Source organism: Desmodus rotundus, chromosome 5 (assembly GCF_022682495.2).
Source record: "Desmodus rotundus isolate HL8 chromosome 5, HLdesRot8A.1, whole genome shotgun sequence".
NCBI lineage: Eukaryota > Metazoa > Chordata > Mammalia > Chiroptera > Phyllostomidae > Desmodus > Desmodus rotundus.
Window position 1 is genome coordinate 152210945 of NC_071391.1, and position 18510 is coordinate 152229454.

The following is an 18510-nucleotide window of genomic DNA, read 5'->3' on the forward strand; positions in this document are numbered from 1 at the left end:
GTGTGCGACTCTTGCTATTTCTTTTCTTCTTCCCTGACTCCTACCATCTCTCTGTCCTTTTCCCATGTTTCCCTGCTGCTAACAGCTCCTTGTTCTCACCAGCTGTAATTTCCTCGTGTTTTCTCTACTCCCGTCATTCCTACTCCATTTTACTTTGGACCCAATTTTCCCAGCTTACTTCCTCTGAACCTTTTTGTCCTCTCCTGCTACATTCACTAGCTTGTCTCTTCTCTTTTATTTCCTTCCTTCTCTGATTTAGCAAGACTAATTTCCTTCAGATACCAGCTCACTTTCACTCTTTTCCTCATCCTCCATCTCTTCTAAAAGCCACATACTTTATTTCAGACTTCGTGTGCTCAACTGGAGCCCTCGAAGAAGCATCTGGGAAGAGGCAAAGCCCAAGGAGATTGCCAACCTATACACCATCACCGCCTTGGCCTGGAAGCGGGACGGCTCACGACTCTGTGCGGTAGGTTACTCGTTAACCGCTTTCTGCACTGGTGACGTTTTCCAGATCAGGAAAAATTCTGCCTTACCCAAACGCACTCTCTCCTGACACTAGAGAACCTCTTCCTTCCTTTTGACCCCAGCCTAAAACTCTGATGTTACAGACAGGAAGGAGAAACGGGTACTTTGTTAGAGGCCAAAAGGGACAGAGAGTTGTATAAGCTGGTTGATTTCTCCCTCACGTCTCATCACTACTCCCATGAGTCCTGTGTCTGCCACCTCTTTTCCTGTTGGTACTTCCCAAAACTACCAACCGTTTTACTGCCAACTCTTCTCCAGATTCTGGAACCTGAGTTTCTAAGGCGTCTCTGGATACCTTCCCGCACCTGGGCACGCTGTGTGTTACTGTTTCTGCTGCCGCTTTCCTTTCTAGGGTACACTCTGCGGTGGGGTGGAACAGTTTGACTGCTGCCTCCGCAGGAGCATCTATAAGAACAAGTTCGAGTTGACATATGTGGGACCCAGCCAGGTAAGCCGCTAAGAGCCTGCCACACCCAGATTTTGCCCGGCTCATTCATCTTTGGAATACTTCCCTGCCTCCTGGCCGCAGCCACGGTGTCAAATTTAACCTCTGGCAGAGTTTTTCTGGGGAACAGAATGTGTCAGGGCAACTCTCTGGCAACTTTCCTGAAATAATTCTTCCAGCTTCTTATAAGAAAAGGTTTAAACACCAGGCTTCAGGGATATGGAGATTGCAGCTTACATCTTCCTGGTTTAACACATCACTGCCTGTACATGTCAGCTGGAGAGGTTGATAAATAGGATTACAAGGGTGAATTCTGCCGTTTCAGGGTCTCAGAACTCACTGTGTAGGATGTTGCAAGTTAATTTCTTAGTTCCCAACCCCACTTTTTTCTACCTTTATCTTCCTTTTTTCTTTTATTTATTATTCATTGATTCTTTCATTCTTTCACTTTGTCCAGAAACATTTATCCATTCTCTGTGTCAGCACTATTAGTCATTGAGAAATCAAAGTTAATTGTCTGTAATACTTTCCAGCAAAGGCACAGACATATCTATATCTATATCTGTATCTGTATCTGTATCTGTATCTATATCTGTATCTGTATCTATATCTATACCTATATCTATATCTGTATCTGTATCCGTATCTACACATAGATACAGATACATAGTAACGGTGGTTAAAGTTGCCATAAAGGTTTCTGCAGAGAGCTACAGGACCGTAGGGAGAGTGATTGTGTTTATCCAGTGGAACTTCCAGATTGACATGTCTTATAAGCATCAAAGAGATAATGTCTGAAAGCATTTCATAAATAATAAAGCACTATGCAAATGTGAGGTGTTCTTACTACTATCAGTACCCTCGGCCAGTTGAGGAAACAAGATGCCAGCTTTGTTTAGCACTGTGGAGGTGGGCAAAGGGCCCACCCAGCATGTTCCCCCCTCTTACGAGTTGGGGGAAGCCTAGGGAGCTCAGACTTGTCTCCTGCCAAGGTGATTGTGAAGAACCTGTCATCGGGGACCCGAGTGGTACTCAAGTCACACTATGGCTATGAGGTGGAAGAAGTGAAAATCCTGGGAAAGGAGCGTTACCTGGTGGCCCACACGTCAGACACACTGCTGCTGGGGGACCTGAACACTAATCGCCTTAGTGAGGTAGGACCCAAAATGGAGAGGTGGCGAATGGGGCTTCTTGAGTTGCTATTTTGGGGGAGCCAGGGTCCCTAGCGGGAAGAGCGCCACAGGAAGCTCTAGCATCCTGGTACCGAGGATCCAGTGTCAGGGAAGGAGGCCCAGGGCGTTTCATATCCTGGGGTAGGAATTGCCGCTGTGAGGCAGTTTTTATGCCACCTCCCAGAAACATAGGGACATAGCACCTGTTGTGTGCAGCGTCAGATGCTCCCCAGACACCATCCCTCTGCCTCCCCGTTCATTCTCTTGGCATTGTCTTGGGAAGTTATGCACATCACTCCCTGTGTCTTCTCTTCCCTTTACAGGTAGCTTGGCAGGGATCTGGTGGCAATGAGAAGTATTTTTTTGAAAATGAAAATGTGAGTAGAACTTTATTCCATCTTGATAAGCCTCCTTCCAGCTCCTGTGTCAGGAGGATGGCAAGTGGTGCCCTGGCCAGGTAGTTCAGCTGGTTAGAGCGTCATCCTGATAAGCCAAGGTTGAGGGTTCATTCCCCAGTCAGGGCACATACAAGAATCAACCAATGAATACATAAAAAAATGGAACAACAAATTGATGTCTCTCTCTCAAAATCAATCAATAAATTTTTTTTTTAAATGAAGGATGGCAAGTGGCAACAGGTTGATAAAGAAAGTGGCAACGGTAGGTAAAGAAAGGTGGAGGGTGAAATAGGTAGAGGAACAGAATAGAGAGAAAAGTGGGAGTCACTTTGAATGGACTGTACACTTCCTTCTACTGTTTTTCTCTTTCATTATGCGACCTCCCCGCCGTATAACAATTCCGTTCATCCCCAGGTGTGCATGATCTTCAATGCTGGAGAGCTAACCCTGGTGGAATACGGGAGTAATGATACCCTGGGTTCTGTACGTACCGAATTCATGAACCCCCATCTCATCAGGTATATGGTGAATTCCACAAGAGAATTCCTTTTTGCCTTCTAATCCCTGTGTCCTCGATTAACCTGAAAACTTCACCCCCTGGTACTTGAGTCCTTGATAAATAGCCCAACTGTCTAAGCCCATTTGCCTCGCCTCATCTTTCACGTTTCAGTGTCCGTATTAACGAGAGGCATCTGCGAGGAATAGAAGAGAATAAGAAATTGGCTTATCTTGTTGACATTAAGACTATCGCTGTAGGTGAGTAAGACCCCCTCATAACTTTAAGAACAAAATAGGGGTTTATAGCGCATGTCCACATCACAGGGTTGTGTACAGTGGAGGAACCAGGAACCTGAGAGGTAGTGTGTGACCCCGCCGTACCGTGGAGATGCGAAATGTTCAAATCCATAGGTACATGGCTACATATAGGTACACTGGTAGATATACAGGCCTGCCCATATAATCATTCATGTTCTCTGGTATATATCTTGGGTCTGAAAAATTATGAATTGTGGAGAAGAACCATTAGCGACTTTGTAAGTTTTCCCGTTTAGACTTCACAGGATCATAGACTCTTAAAACTGGGAGGGGCCTTATTTTCTGTACATTTTGGCATTAGTAACTAGTGATGAGATGCTCCTTGCATTTCACAGATGTTTGCATTTACAAATCTTATTTTATCTATTAATTTTTAGTTTTGTATTATGAAATGCTTTAAGCATAGGAAAGAAAGTATAGAGAACAGCACAGTGTTCTCTAAGAAGTATAGAGAATAGCATACCCATGCAGTGTAGCCGTAAAGAGCAGGGCTCTGTGGTCAAACTCCCCCACTTCTCTACTAGTGCCCGTGTGGTCTCGGGGGGTCACTTACCCTTCCGAATCTTAGTTCCCTCATCCCCAAAATGGGGATAAAACCAGTACCTACCTCATGTGGAAAGCACTTAGACTATTATGTTTGGTACATAATAAGAACAGTAGCTATTAATACTACTAATGTTACTATTACTTGTGTATCCATACCCAGTTTTCTGTCAAATCCTAACATTTCATTATATTTATCTTGGATTTTTTATCTCTTCTCCTACTGATGGACACTTAAAGTGTTGGTTTTTCATGGTTACAGTATTCAGTTCACAGAGATTTAAACCTAGAGTGGAATCGCTGAGTCATAGAAGAGGTGCATCTTTAATTTCACTAAATATTTCCAAATTGCTCTTCAAAGAGATTGTACCAATTTACATTCCTACCAGCAGTTAGAGTTCTCATCCTTCCACATTCTCTCCAATACTTGAAATTGCCTGACATCATAATTTGGCTCCATCTGATGTATGTGAAATCATATCTCCTTGTGTTTTTTTGTTGTTCATTTGTTTATTGGCTGTTTGGCTTTCTTCGTCTGTGAATTGCCAGATCATATCCCTGGCCTTTTTTTTTTTTTAATAATCAGGTTATCTTTTTTTAACTTGACTTTGAGGAGTTCTGTGTGGGTGTCCATTTATAGCCTTTGGTGGTTATTTGCTCTGCAGCTGTTCTAACTCAGCCTGAGGTTTGCCTTTCTCTCCTTTTCACTGTCTTCCAGTGTTCAGACATTTAAAATTTCAGTGTCCATTGCTTCACTTTTTAATAAATAGTTTTTAATTTTTGTGGTCTTATTTAAGAATGCCTTCCTTACTCCCTCTTATAATGTAACATTTTTAAATGTTGCTTTTCACCTGGAATTTATCTTTATGTGGCTAGGGATCTAATTTTATTTTTTTTCCATATGTTTAACCATTTATTGAAAGTCCCTTCTTCACCTACTAATTTGTTCATGTCATCTCTCATAAGTCAAGTTTCCATATACATACAGGTCTGTTCTTAAGATATTGTTACACTTCATGAATTTTATATTTCATGTCAGATCGCTGAGCTCAGAAATGTGTCTATAGTGGAAACAATTACATAGTCCAATGGCCAGAGTTCTCGTGTCAATAGCGAGCTGTGAGACTCTGGGTAAGTCACCTCACTCTTCAGGTCCCATCTTCAGTATATGCAAAACAGAGTCCCTATAGCTCTGACTTTCTGTGACTCTACTCACAACTGGGCATCAAAACAGGGCTTTACCATTTCTGCTCCTTAATTAAAGGAAAATTCATTTTTAAGTCGGTCTTCCCAGTTGTAGCCATTAGCTGGCATTTGGTCTTGAGCTTCAGTATATATAACAAAGGTAGGTACATTGCCTGTTAATAATGGACCAGTATATCAACAGAGTTGTGAATGGGCTTCATTCAAGAGACATCCTGAAGGCATGCTAGCCATCCCTGAGGGGTCTGTTTTAAGTGTGATCATTTCTTACATTGTCTACAAGGTTCAGACCAAATCATTCATCCCCTGTCCTGACCAGCTGGCTTTAGTCAGAGGTTCCTCCAGTTTCTGTGTGTGCTTTTGCCATTGTTTGCGCCTTAGCGCTCTTCCATCAGAGGCTGTCCAGTGTGCAGGTAGTGCCTTGGAACAGATAGGATCCTCAAGGCCATTCGTGCGTCAGCCTCCTCTCCCTGGTGCACTCTAGGGGGTGGGGGGCGCACATCCTTAATGTGCTCAGTGCTGCCTTTCAGAGGATTTCGGGAGTCATAGAAGCCAGTCACTCCATAGTTCCGATGTCCTCTGAGACAACTCCAGGAGTGTCAGAGAGGAATCGCATTTTTCTTTTTTTTTATTTTTAATTTATTGATTTTAGAGAGAGAGAAGAAGGGGGAGAGAAAGAAAGACAGAGAGAAAGAGAAACATTGATTTGTTGTTCAACTTACTTATGTATTCAAATATGTGCCCTGACCGGAGATTGAACCCACAACTTTGGCTTATTGGGACAACACTAACCTACTGAGCTATGCAGCCAGGGCAGGAATCACATTTTTTGATGAGTCTGGACCTTTTGAGTTAACTACAGAGTTAAATAAAACTTTGACAATTTTCAAAGAAACCCAGCCTCTTAAGCATCTCAGCAAACTGATGTTGTGGTGGCATTTGCATTCCTCAGGACATACTCTAGGCTGCTGTAGCATCCCTAAAGCCCCACCTGTGACTGGAAGGCCAGGCTTTGCAGGGTGCCTCGTGCCCTGTATGTGATTATGTGGAATGTCTCTTCTTAACCCTGTCTCCTTTACTCTCTAGTGGATCTGATTGGTGGCTACAACATTGGCACCATCAGCCATGAGAGCCGTGTGGACTGGCTGGAACTTAATGAGACTGGACACAAGCTTCTCTTCAGGGACCGCAAACTTCGTGTGAGGAGGGTTACTAAAGCCTTAGCCATTGACTGGTCCACAGAGGATGTGGTACTGGCTGCTACCAGGGATTGTGGGGGGCAGGACGGGACATAATTTCTTAGTGCTATGCTATCAGCATAGCACAAGGCCCAGAAGAACCGGCATTCTTTGCATCTGGTATCACGACCCATCCATGTTACCCTTAAGGAGATTGTATCGTGATGGCACCAAAGGCTGGAGGGGAATTGGAGATCTGGTTTCTCCTGTACTACTCACAAGTCCGTGCCCTCAGGAAATTTCCTTACGCCTGCACTCCTCCTTCTCATGCCAACCTTTGCCCACACCTGCCGCTCCAGTGCGCTTCAGCTGAGCTTGGCTGGCAGCGCTGCAGCTGGCTCGAGGGCGGTCCCCTCCTTGCCCCTCGTTGATTCTGATTTCAGTACGGTACCACCGAAGAGTTCAGCCTCAGGGGCAAAGGGGTATCTGCTGGTTTTTCATTTTATTTTTCAATGTTATGTGAAAGCCAGCCACATCACAGATTTCCAGGCCATTTACTTTGTCTGGTGGCTCCACTTTTGTAATCCAGGCTGATGACTCTGGCCCAGTTACTCTAAGAATGAAAGTCTGACCTTCACCTGTCTTAAACTCCTAGGATGTAGATCTTTGCTCTATATTCGACCAGTCAGAATATTCCAACTCAACATAAACTTCAAGGGTTGCAGGTTAATAAGCTTTGAAATTCAGCATGTACCTGCCTGGTGGGTTAGCTCGCCACATTTCACCATTAGGGAAATGGACAAGAGCCGAAGACGCTGCTGCTCCCTTCTGATTGTGCTGTCTGCCTCTTTCTTCTTCAGCTGCATCTGTACGACATTGAAAGCTGCTCCAAGACAATGATCCTCAACTTCTGCTCCTATGTGCAGTGGGTCCCAGGAAGTGATGTGCTGGTAGCTCAGAACCGAAACAACTTGTGCGTGTGGTACAACATTGAGGCACCTGAGAGGGTCACCATGTCTCCTATAAGGGTATGTGGACACCAGGGCACCTCAGACATCGTGTCAGGCTGATTAATTAGAGCACTGAGGAGGCTCCAGAGCTTACTTGGATTTCTCTGCCCACCACCCATGATCTCTGGGATAGAGTCAATAAGTGAAGTTTAGACTCCTTCCCCACAATGGACCAGGCCCCAGGACCATTCGTGTTCAGATTCCTGACCTTGTATTAGACCCTTGGAGCATGGGTCTCTATGACAGGGGCCCTGGGAATTCACCGGATGATAGGGAGCAGTTCCCTCAGGCTGGTAGATCCCCACTAGGAGGAGCAGTTCCGGGTCACTTCCTGGGTGCTGATTCTCTGTCAGAAGCCGTTCAGAGTTGTAATTCCTTTTTGCTCAGACTGCAGATCAGACCCTGTCTTCTATCCTCCCACATCACACACTCAAGTAAACTCCCCAAATCTGGGAGACTGCAAAAAGAAGGAAGAGAGGCCCCTGTGCCAGGCTAGGATGACTGGTGTGGGTGTGGATAAGAGCACTTGATACTGTCTTTTTGCTCTTTTTCTGTATCTCTTTTTCTGTGCTTTCTTGTCTCATTTTAGGCTGATGAAGGTCAGGCTTTTTGCTTGTTTGTCTTGTCCTTTTTAAACACCCTTTTCCCACTTTTTTGTTTTGGAGGTTATACACTGTATTTCTGTAGTGAATACTCTTGAAAGTTTACCAAGTACAGAAATTAACAAAGTCCAAAGTTAATCAGTATGTAACCTCCACTCCCCTGCAAACAATACAAGGACATTAAAAGGACCTTTGTTAACTTCAGTCACTTCCCCTTTGCCATTATCATCCAGTATTTTAGTTCTCTTTTGTTATCCCGCAAGTTAGACATTATTGTTTTATACAGTTTGTTTAGATTCACCATCGTGGTGCCAGTTTCTCTGTTCGCCTTTTCTTTGCACATGGCAGACCTTTCCTCTAGAGCTATTTTTCTTCTTGAAAGAAAGTCTTCTGATGAAAACTTTGTTTTTGAATATCTGGAAATGTTTCTATTTGGCCTTTGTCCTTTTTTAAAAAATTCTATCTATCTATCTATTTATTTATTTATTTAACTGGGGACCTGGCCCGCAACCCAGGCATGTGCCCTGAGCAGGAATTGAATGGGCAACCTTTTGGTTTGTAGGACGATGCTCAACCCACTAAGCCACACCAGTCAGGGCTAGCTTCTGTTCTTGGAAGATACTTGGACTCAGTACCCAGTTCTAGATTGACTTAATTTTCTTAGCCTTTTGCAAATATTGTCCCATTGATTGACTTCCTTTGTTGTTCTGAGAAGTTTAACAGCTCTCTCTGTATAGGTCAGGGGTATCAAACTCATTTTCCCTGGGTGCCGCATCAGCCTTGTGGTTGCCTTCAAAGGGCCGAACGTGATTTTAGGACTGTATAAATGTAACTACTCCTGAACAGTTGAGTGAGAGCTCGGCGCTGTCACCCAGTAGAAACAAGGTAGAGGGCCGGGTTCCGCCCTCGGGCCTTGCGTTTGCCACCTGTGGGTTAGGTGATCTGTCTTTTCTCTCTGGTTGCTTTTAAAATCTTTTTCTTAGACGTTTTGAAGTTTCACTACAATGTGCCTCAATTTAAACTCTCTTTTATTTATTCTGCTTGTTATATATTGTACTTTCTGTATTTGCGAGTATATATTTTATCAGTCTTGGAAATTTCTCAGCCAGTATCTCTTCAAACATGGCTGCTTCTCTTGCATTCTCTAGTCTCTCCGTCAGAGTTCTAATTAGGCATATGTGAGAGTTCTTGTCTTTTATGCCTTTTTTTAAAAAAATTTATTTATTTATTTTTATTCAGTTACAATTGTCTGCATTTTCTCCCCTTCCCTCCACCCCACCCCAGCCAGTCCCACCTCCCTCCCCCATCTCTACCCTCCCCCTTGATTTTGTCCTTGTGTCCTTTATAGTAGCTCCTATTCTTTTATGCCTTTTTAACTTCTCTTTCTTATTTCCTTTCTCCTTGCTCCATGTTGCACTCTGGATAATTTCTTTAGGTACAACTTTCAGGTCATTAATTTGCTTTCACATTATCTAATCTGCTATTTAAACCATCTATTGATTTTTTTTTTTACTTTAAAAATTAAAGTTTTCAAAATTTTTTGTTTGTTTTTTTAATCCGAGCTGCTGACCATTTTTGATAATTTCTTGTGTCTTGCTTAACTTTTTTTTTTTAAGGTTTTTATTTATTTATTTTGAGAGATGGGGGAAGGGAGGGAGAAAGAGAGGGAGAGAAACATCAATGTTTGGTTGCCTCTCACGTTCCCCCTACTCAGGACTTGGCCTGCATCCCAGGCATGTGCCCTGACTGGGAATCGAACCAGCAACCCTTTGGTTCACAGGCCAGCACTCAATCTACTGAGCCACACCAGCCAGGGCCTTGCTTAATTTTTCATTTCATCATTTGGGTCTTTAAATGTTTAACATTTAATTATTTTATATTCCATAATTTTTTCATAACTGATATTTTTAGTATCTGAAATCCTTGGAAGTCCAAAACTGCTGTTCATAGTTATTGTTTACTCCTTTATAGTGTTTTATTAACTTGTATTTTGTTGTTGTTTTTTTTAATTATGAGCACATGTCACATTGAATGTTTTGGAATCCCAAGGACCTAACATGTTTTCCTCTGAAGGTGACTTGAGTTTGCTTCTGCAGGAATCAGGCCTATTAGTGACCGGTGCCACTTGTGGTGCCTTTACTGAAGAAAGGACCCCAGGTTTAATGAGGGTCTCTCGGATTTGGCATCCCCATTGCGCTAGAGGCCCCAAGGTCTATTCTCCTGATTCTATGTTTGCCTTCAGAGCAAATTCTTCCCACTCGCTCAACTTTCATATTTTCCTGCTCAGGTTTTAGCTTGCTGACCTTTTATTTTCTTTCCTTCTCTTTCTCTCTTTCTTGCTCTTGTTCTGGCTCTGGCTCTTTCTTTCTTTTTTGAGGGGGGAGAAAGAGGAATTAAGAAGCATTCTTAGTGATTTGTTCAGTTGAAGTCAGCACTGCATTAAAAAGTATGCCAAGTTCACCCTGATGGGTGTGGCTTAGTGGGTTGGGCCTCCTCCCACAGCCGAAAGGTCACAGGTTTGATTCCCAGTCAGGGCACATGCCTGGATTGCAGGCCAGGTACCCTGCTGGGGGCATCTGAAAGGCAGCTGATGGGTGTTTCTCTTCCTCTCTCCCTCCCTTCCCGTCTCTCTAAAAATAAATAAATAAAATCTTTTTAAAAAAACCACAGTATGCTAGGTTCAAGTTATCTTTTCAGGGGAGAATCCTTAAGAATACCAAGTCATGGTATTGCCGAAAGCTGAAGTAGCTGTCACATTTTGTCACCTTACCTGTAGGCATTAGTGGCATCATAGTTATGAGTGCTTTAACCTAAGTGTGACGCTATAGATAAGGGGTTTTTATCTCCCTGAGGGAAAGTATATGTTAGGAAAGCTAGGTTATTGGGTGAGGGTGAGTGTGTCCTGCCGCAGACTCAGTAGAAACACTAACTTGGAATTCGGGTGCGGTGGGGGATTGAATTTTTACAGGGTGACGTTGTAAGTGTGGAGCGGGGCGGGGGAAAGACCGAGGTGATGGTGACTGAAGGTGTGACTACAGTTGCCTACACGCTGGACGAGGGTCTTATTGAGTTTGGAACAGCCGTTGATGATGGCAACTACACCCGGTAAGGAGCCGGCCGCGAACCAGCAATGGGTTGTGAAACTGGCTGTATCTAAACAGGACCTGGTGATCCAGGGAGGAGATTAGACACAAAGGACAAATAATTGCGGGCTGTCTCCTCCCCGCCCCATCACCCATATTCCTCCGTGTCTTCCTGACCCTGGACTCAGTCCTTGTGCTTTGGTTCCTTCCTTCTCCAGGGCAACAGCCTTCTTGGAGACTCTGGAAATGACCCCAGAAACAGAGGCAATGTGGAAAACCTTGAGTAAGCTGGCGCTAGAGGCGAGGCAGCTGCACATTGCTGAGAGGTGAGAGGGCTCGCAGAGCAGAGGTGCCCGGCAGCGGGAAGGCTGACCACGTGGGTGCTTTACGTGTGGGCTGCTCCTGTCTCGGGTTAGGGCCCTGCTGCCCTCCCATGCCAGCAAATGTCAGCCAACCCTTCCATAGTACGATATTCCAAACCCTCCCACCCTGGACTGTGAGAGTGTGTCTTTTGTTGTTTCTGCTTCCACTTCTTGTAACTAGGGGCCCCTTCAGCACCCGTACCCTACAATCCAGGCATTGATGTGTATATTCTGAGTATGGTATAGAGTGGAGTTAATAGGCCAGACTTGGGACTTCAGACTCTTAGAGTTTAAATCTGGGCTCCATTTACCAACTTGTGTAACCTTGGAGAGACGACATAACCTTCCCAAGCCTTGGTACCTCAACTTCCTCTATACGAGATGGGGATATAACAGGACTTACCTTGAAGGGTGGAGAAGAAGGATGGCGGCGGCAGCAGTGGAAAACAGCTGAGAGCCTCCGTCCTCCGTGCAAACAGCCCCGATCGCCGGTGGTCAGTAAACGCCGGCTGCTGCTCTTCTGGCTGGGGGTCATCCCGGTCCCCTTCCCCCACATTGCCCACAGCCAGACTATCAGCAAGTCCGGGCGACTCCGATCCAGGGTCTTCAAAACATACTGAATATCTTATTTGTCCAACTCTGCTGTCTCCACGCTAGAACTGGCCACCACCATGTCCTACCTGAAGTGTTGCAACAGCCTCTTAAGCAGTCTCTCTGAGACTGCTCTTATCCCCTTAGATCCACTCATCCCATAGCAGCTGAGGTAATTTTTTTAACAACATAAATTAGATCATGGCATTTTACTTGCTCAGCATCCACCAGTAGCTTCCTATTGTACTCAGTAGAAAACCCAAACTCTCTGCCATGTTTTAAGGCCATACAATATCTGGCCTCCACTTCCTTCCCCCATCAGGTGCCTACGTGCCCACTAGTCTCCACCTGCACTGACACCCTTTGGCCCTCCAAGCGTGCCGAGCTACTCCTGCCGCAGGGCCTTTACACTACCTGTCCCTTCTGCCGGCAATAAATTTTCCCCCTTTATGTGACCACCTCCTCCTTGTATTCAGGTCTCAGTTCCGATGTCAGCACCTCACCCAGGCCTTCTCTGACCGCCAACTTAAATAGTCCCCTCAGTTACTGTCTATAATGTCACATATTTTATTTTCTTTTTCATTCTCTGAAATTATTTTTTTGTTTGTTTACTAATTATTTGTTTCCACCAGAAAGTAAGTTCCCTGAGACCAAGGCCCTCACATCTGTCTTATTCCCTCTGTGTCTTCAGTTCTGGCGAGACCAGTGCCTGGCACATAATAGATGCTTAGTATATGCCTGCTAAGCCAATGAATTAATGATGACCCTACAATAATATTACTGTTACTGTTATTGCATCCATATTGTAGGTGCTTTTCCGCTTTGGGCCATGTAGCAAAAGCTCGGTTCCTGCATGAGACCAATGAGATTGCAGATCGAGTGTCTCGGGAATATGCAAGTATTACCCTCCTGATTCATTCAGTCTCTCCAGCTGAGATTTCTCTCAGTCCTCAGCTCCATGAATCCTAGCTTTCCAGCCATGACTGATTTCCTCTCCCCGCCCACCCCACCTGCGCCCTCCAGTTGGACCATTTTGGAATTGCTTGCCAAACCTCAAGCCTCTGAGCCCATGAAGTTTTTCAGCTTTCCGAGTCTGTGAGCTTCCACATCTCCCTGGCCTTCCTGTCTCGGCTTGCGCAGGCAGAACGGCACCTGCAGCATGACAGGCTCACCAGAACCTCCCTTTCCCCTGCAGGGTGGAGAAGGAACAGATTTTTATCAGGTCCGGGCACGTCTAGCCATGCTGGAAAAGAACTACAAACTGGCTGAAATGATCTTCTTGGAACAGGTAGTGGGAGAGGAGGGACCAGAGGGGTAAGGTGGCCTGAAGCTATACAATTTGAGAAGCCCTCTTTAAGAAAAACTGCCTTGAAGGGGCCTGAATATCTTATTTAAGGCCGAAGGGGCCTGTGCAAATAAAGTGCCCTGGAACTTAAGCCTCTTTGAGTTTCACAAGAAGTCCGCCTCTCCTTGTGTATAAGTAAATGCCATCTGGGCTGGTATCTTAGCCAGGCCAAGGAGAGCTTGCTGACTTCTGATCCTCATGTCTTCCTGGTGTCCCTCTGTCCTCTGCCTGGGTTCCCCTAGAATGCTGTTGAGGAGGCCATGGACATGTACCAGGAGCTACACCGTTGGGATGAGTGCATCGCTGTGGCCGAGGCCAAGGTATCAGTTGTGTCTTCTCCACAGTGCTTTAGAACTCCGTTCCACCAACGTCAGAAACCTCTGCTTGTCAAGGAGGCTGTAGGAGCTAGAACGGGTTGGGGCTGGGAGCTGACATGGTGAGGAGTCAGGACATTGGTGTCCAGGAGGGTTTCCGGTTCTCCAATGGGATTGGAGAAGCATGGGAAGCAGAAGGGCGGGAAGGAGAGATGTGACTCCCTGTTCTCCTCTGTTGTGCGTCCAGGGGCACCCCGCTCTAGAAAAGCTGCGCCGGGGTTATTACCAGTGGCTGATGGACACCCAGCAAGAAGAGCGAGCAGGCGAACTGCAGGAGAGCCAAGGGGATGGGCTAGCAGCCATCAGCCTCTACCTCAAAGCAGGGCTCCCTGCCAGAGCTGCCCGGCTGGTGCTGACCCAGGAGGAACTGCTAGCCAACACTGAGCTGGTGGAACACATCACTGCAGCCCTTATCAAGGGGGAATTGTATGAAAGGGTATGGCTGGCCTCCTGTTCCTTTTCCTTATTTCCAGGGCTCAGCGCCCCTCTCCTACCCAGAGGGGCCTTGGAGTGCATAGCCCTCCATGACTGGCGGCCTATTCTCTTCTTGTTGGGGCTGGTACTTGATTCTTCGTGTAGTAGGGGTTTCATGGTAGTAATATATAGTATGTGTTAACAGGCAGGTGATCTCTTTGAGAAGATTCGAAATCCACAGCGGGCCCTGGAGTGTTACTGTAAAGGCAACGCCTTTATGAAAGGTACTAGTCATCCACAGCGCATCCTTCAGTGTTGCGGACTCCGGTGCATCTGTTCAGGCTGGTGGGCTTCACTTCTCCATTCCTCCACTTCTCACCTGTTTTCCACACTTCATTTCCCTGTCTTACTCTCCCTGAGTCCCATCCCTGCAAGTATGAGCTGAGTGCCTCTCCATCTCTGGCAGCGGTGGAGCTGGCTCGAATGGCATTCCCAGCAGAGGTGGTGAGACTAGAGGAGGCGTGGGGGGACCACCTGGTGCAGCAGAAGCAGCTTGACGCAGCCATTAATCACTATATTGAAGCCAGGTATGGTGGTCTGGGCTGCAGAGGAGATCAGGTGTGTGGTGAGAGGTGCTGGGGCAATAAGGGCACCAAGGCCTAAAAGAAGAGTTCTCAAAACGCAGGATGGGGAATGCCCGAGGTGTCCTTCACCGCCATCCATCTTCCTCTTTCCTCTGACATATTTATGCCTTTCCCAACTATGCCAGGTGCTCCATTAAGGCAATTGAAGCGGCTCTGGGTGCCCGCCAGTGGAAGAAGGCAATTTATATATTAGATCTACAGGACCGGAACACTGCGTCCAAATACTACCCCCGTGTGGCCCAGCACTATGCATCCCTGCAGGAGTACGAGGTGAGGACCAGCCCCTTTCTGTAGCCTGAGGCAGTCGGTGCAGCGCGACAAGAAGAGAGCCAGCTCGGTGTGTGAGGGCCACCTCACCAAACCCTTCCTTCTAAGACCCAGCAACATCACCACCCTGAATGGAAAGAAATGATTTACTGACCCTGTTTCATTCCAGAATGACACTGACCCTCCCCCTGGGCCAGCATGGGTGATTCCTCAGGGATAATTCCAGTTTAGCTAAGATAGAGAATCCCTTGCACTACAGCAAGGTGAGGCCCTTTTAAACTCCCACTGTGTTGCCCTCATACTGGTTTTGGCTGGTCTTTTTTCCAGAAGAGTAGGTGTGAGATACCCACAGTCATCTCTTCTCCTCTGTTTCAGTACAAAAACGGGGTCCCAGGCGCTGCTGCAGCCCGGCTCAGGTTTGCTCTTTCTCCCTACAGGCTGCTTTAGCCCTGTTGCTCTGACCTTTTGCATCTGCCTCTCTCAACCAGATTGCTGAGGAACTCTTCGTTAAGGGAGACCGGACAAAAGATGCGATAGACATGTACACCCAGGCTGGCCACTGGGAGCAGGCCCACAAGGTAGAGACGGCGTGGGGCCGCTCTCCTTCGTCTCTGATCTGCCTCCCATTTCCCTGGGTTCCCAGAAAGCTGAGGAAGTACCAAAACATAGGGTAACTTTGGTCCCTAGCCACAGGGAAAGGCAAGGACAGAGAGAGACGTGTGTCGCCAAACCTGTAAGTCTGAAGAGCAGGCGGTCTTGGGGGCTGGGGAATCTGAAATACCACTCCGGACGCTCTAGCGGCACTGGCAACCGCGTTCTCGCTCCCGCTCCCGGAGCCCAGTGTCTGCAGTAGGAGGATGGTGGTGGGAACAGAGGCGCCCAGCACAGGGCATCTCTGATCCTCCTGCCTTAGTACAATAGAGTCCTTCCTTTGCCTCTTACGGACTTGGAATTCCCTGCGCTGACTGGGAGGGTGGCAGTAATCCCTCTCCTGTGGTTGGTGGGAAGCTCAGAGGTCTGTGAAAACGGGTTCCCTTCAGCCCCCCTTCACTCAGGAGCTGGCACCCGAGGCTACTCTTGCTTTGTGTGCACAGCTGGCGACGAAGTGCATGAGACCGGAAGAGGTGTCAGTGCTGTACATCACCCAGGCGCAGGAGATGGAGAAGCAGGGCAAGTACCGCGAGGCTGAAAGGTGAGCAGGGGCCCCCCAGGAGGAGTGGAGGGAGAGGCAGACGGGTCTGAGGGTGTGTCCTGCGGAGGAGTGACTCTAGTGGCAGAAATGTCTAGGAGGCCCAAGAGTGTGTCCTTTCCCCAGGCTGTATGTGACAGTGGAAGAGCCTGATCTCGCCATTACCATGTTCAAAAAGCACAAGATGTATGATGACATGGTCCGCCTGGTAGGGAAGCACCACCCAGACCTTCTCAGTGACACGCACCTCCATCTGGGCAAGGTGAGCCCTTCCTCTGTCCCTGCCCACCTCTTCGTCAGACAAGCTGCATCGGCCCCTCCATCCGTGCTGACCCACCTCTCCCCAGGAGCTGGAGGCTGAAGGCCGACTTCAGGAGGCTGAGTACCACTACCTCGAGGCCCAGGAATGGAAGGCAACCGTGAACATGTACCGGTCCAATGGGCTTTGGGAAGAGGCCTACCGGGTAAGGAATCCAGGCCACACTGGGGGCACAGCCCTCCTTCCCCAGTCTCAGTGGCTAATTCTGATCTGGTTGTGGGTCTGTGAAAAACGTCTACACCTATACCCAGAATTTCTCATGCAATTTTAAGGGTTTGTGGACCACCTGAAATCCGTCCTTGGCCCATAAACAGGTTAAGAGACCCAGAAACTTAGCCTTCTTCCTGTTCTAGCCCCGGTACCTGATCCTTGCCACAGCCAAGGTTGGATCAGAGATGAGAAGGGAGCAGCCCCGTGTCCCTGCGGTGGCAGGCTGCCGAGTGGCTTTGCTTTACAGGTGGCCAAGGCTCACGGAGGACCGAATGCCCACAAACACGTGGCCTATCTGTGGGCAAAGAGCCTGGGAGGGGAGGCTGCAGTTCGGCTGCTTAACAAGCTGGGACTCCTGGAAGCTGCTGTCGACCACGCTGCCGACAACTGGTGAGGCACTGCGCCTTCTCTCCCTGTCCGTTCCAGACAGAGCTGCCACACTGAGGAAGAAAACTGAGGTGTAACTCAAAAACATTTCTAAAAGCTGAAGCCGAGTGAAGAAGTGTGGTAAGGAGAGATCCTTGGAAGGACTTGACAGAGAGGCAAGAATGAATTAGTAACTCTTCCCCTATTCCCTGGGTCTCAGAACAGTGTTTAATCTTTGGCTCTTCTGAGGATAAAAGTGGAGAGAGAGAGCTTTTAAAGCTAAAATGCACTAAGCCAGTATCTTACTTCTGAGTAACAGAAGTGTGATTCTGTTAAATGCAAAATGAGCTTTTCTCAAGTAAGTGTTACAGATGCCAGCAGTCACCCTGCATCAGCCGGAGTGCTGAGGATAGTGTCACTCATCTCTGAGAGACTGTTTTTCTGCTACTATAGACGTGGCTCAGGAGGAGGAGGTGGCAGCACCAGCAGCCCTTCCCACCCTGTCGCTGCAGTACTGTGAGGCCCACACCCCCTGCCTCCTGCCCCCTGCCCATCCCTCTCATCCCTGCAGCTAGTCTCAGGGGAAGCACAGGCTTTTCCAAATGCATCCTGATCCACGGTGACGGTGATGGTGATGTGACCTTCACAGTATTGAGTAGGCAAACCTTATCTGCACCTTCCCTTTCAGCTCCTTTGACTTTGCTTTTGAACTCTCTCGGCTGGCCCTCAAGCACAAAACTCCCGAGATTCACCTCCGATACGCTATGTACCTGGAGGATGAGGTATGGATGCGATCCTTCCCCATCGCTCTCGACCCTGACCACAGAGCCCTCCTTTCCATCCCCCAGCCCACTGCACCAGGGGTTCCCTCTTCGAGTCTCACAGCTGCCTGTGACACCAATCTCCCCATCACACATGGCTGCCCTGCTCTTTCTATAGGGTAAATTTGAAGAGGCTGAAGCAGAATTCATCAGGGCTGGTAAACCCAAGGAAGCGGTCCTCATGTGAGTTACCCCAGAAATTCCAAACTCCTGTCCTCCCAAGCCTGGCCCCAGGATCTCTCATTGTCACCCTCACCCAAACCTAGTTCCAGTAAATGTTACACGCCTTCAGTGATGTGCCCGTTTGTTCCCACTGTTGAGGCCTCAGTCCTGTACTTAGCCTCTCCTGTGTCCCCATCTGGGGGCAGGTTTGTCCATAACCAGGACTGGGAGGCCGCTCAGCGCGTGGCAGAGGCCCACGACCCTGACAGCGTTGCTGAGGTGCTCGTGGGGCAGGCCCGGGTGGCCTTGGAGGAGAAGGACTTTCAGAAAGCAGAAGGACTGCTGCTTCGGGCCCAGAGACCAGGCCTGGCCCTCAATTATTATAAGGTGGGACATGGGAGTCAGGGCCATGAGGGGAGGGGAAGAGCATATCTGAGCCCACAGAGCTCTCCACAGACGTCTGGTACT

The 18510-nt window shown here is 47.5% G+C and overlaps 1 protein-coding gene across 3 annotated transcripts in view; it reads left to right on the forward strand.

The window, feature by feature from the left end:
• Positions 1-18510, forward strand: part of IFT172 (intraflagellar transport 172) — a 32733-nt gene that overhangs the window by 6860 nt on the left and 7363 nt on the right. For all 3 annotated transcript variants that reach the window (XM_053924024.2, XM_053924025.1, XM_024552590.4), the window contains exons 9-33: positions 346-469; positions 881-976; positions 1966-2127; positions 2469-2522; positions 2958-3061; positions 3214-3299; positions 6192-6304; positions 7144-7311; positions 10864-11000; positions 11197-11304; positions 12741-12825; positions 13127-13219; positions 13519-13596; positions 13838-14086; positions 14270-14348; positions 14531-14651; positions 14834-14978; positions 15464-15553; positions 16070-16167; positions 16291-16426; positions 16512-16628; positions 16941-17083; positions 17748-17841; positions 17999-18063; positions 18249-18429. In XM_053924024.2, coding sequence (XP_053779999.1) covers positions 346-469; positions 881-976; positions 1966-2127; positions 2469-2522; positions 2958-3061; positions 3214-3299; positions 6192-6304; positions 7144-7311; positions 10864-11000; positions 11197-11304; positions 12741-12825; positions 13127-13219; positions 13519-13596; positions 13838-14086; positions 14270-14348; positions 14531-14651; positions 14834-14978; positions 15464-15553; positions 16070-16167; positions 16291-16426; positions 16512-16628; positions 16941-17083; positions 17748-17841; positions 17999-18063; positions 18249-18429 — 2926 coding nt within the window. The remainder of the gene's footprint in view (positions 1-345; positions 470-880; positions 977-1965; positions 2128-2468; positions 2523-2957; positions 3062-3213; positions 3300-6191; positions 6305-7143; positions 7312-10863; positions 11001-11196; positions 11305-12740; positions 12826-13126; positions 13220-13518; positions 13597-13837; positions 14087-14269; positions 14349-14530; positions 14652-14833; positions 14979-15463; positions 15554-16069; positions 16168-16290; positions 16427-16511; positions 16629-16940; positions 17084-17747; positions 17842-17998; positions 18064-18248; positions 18430-18510) is intronic.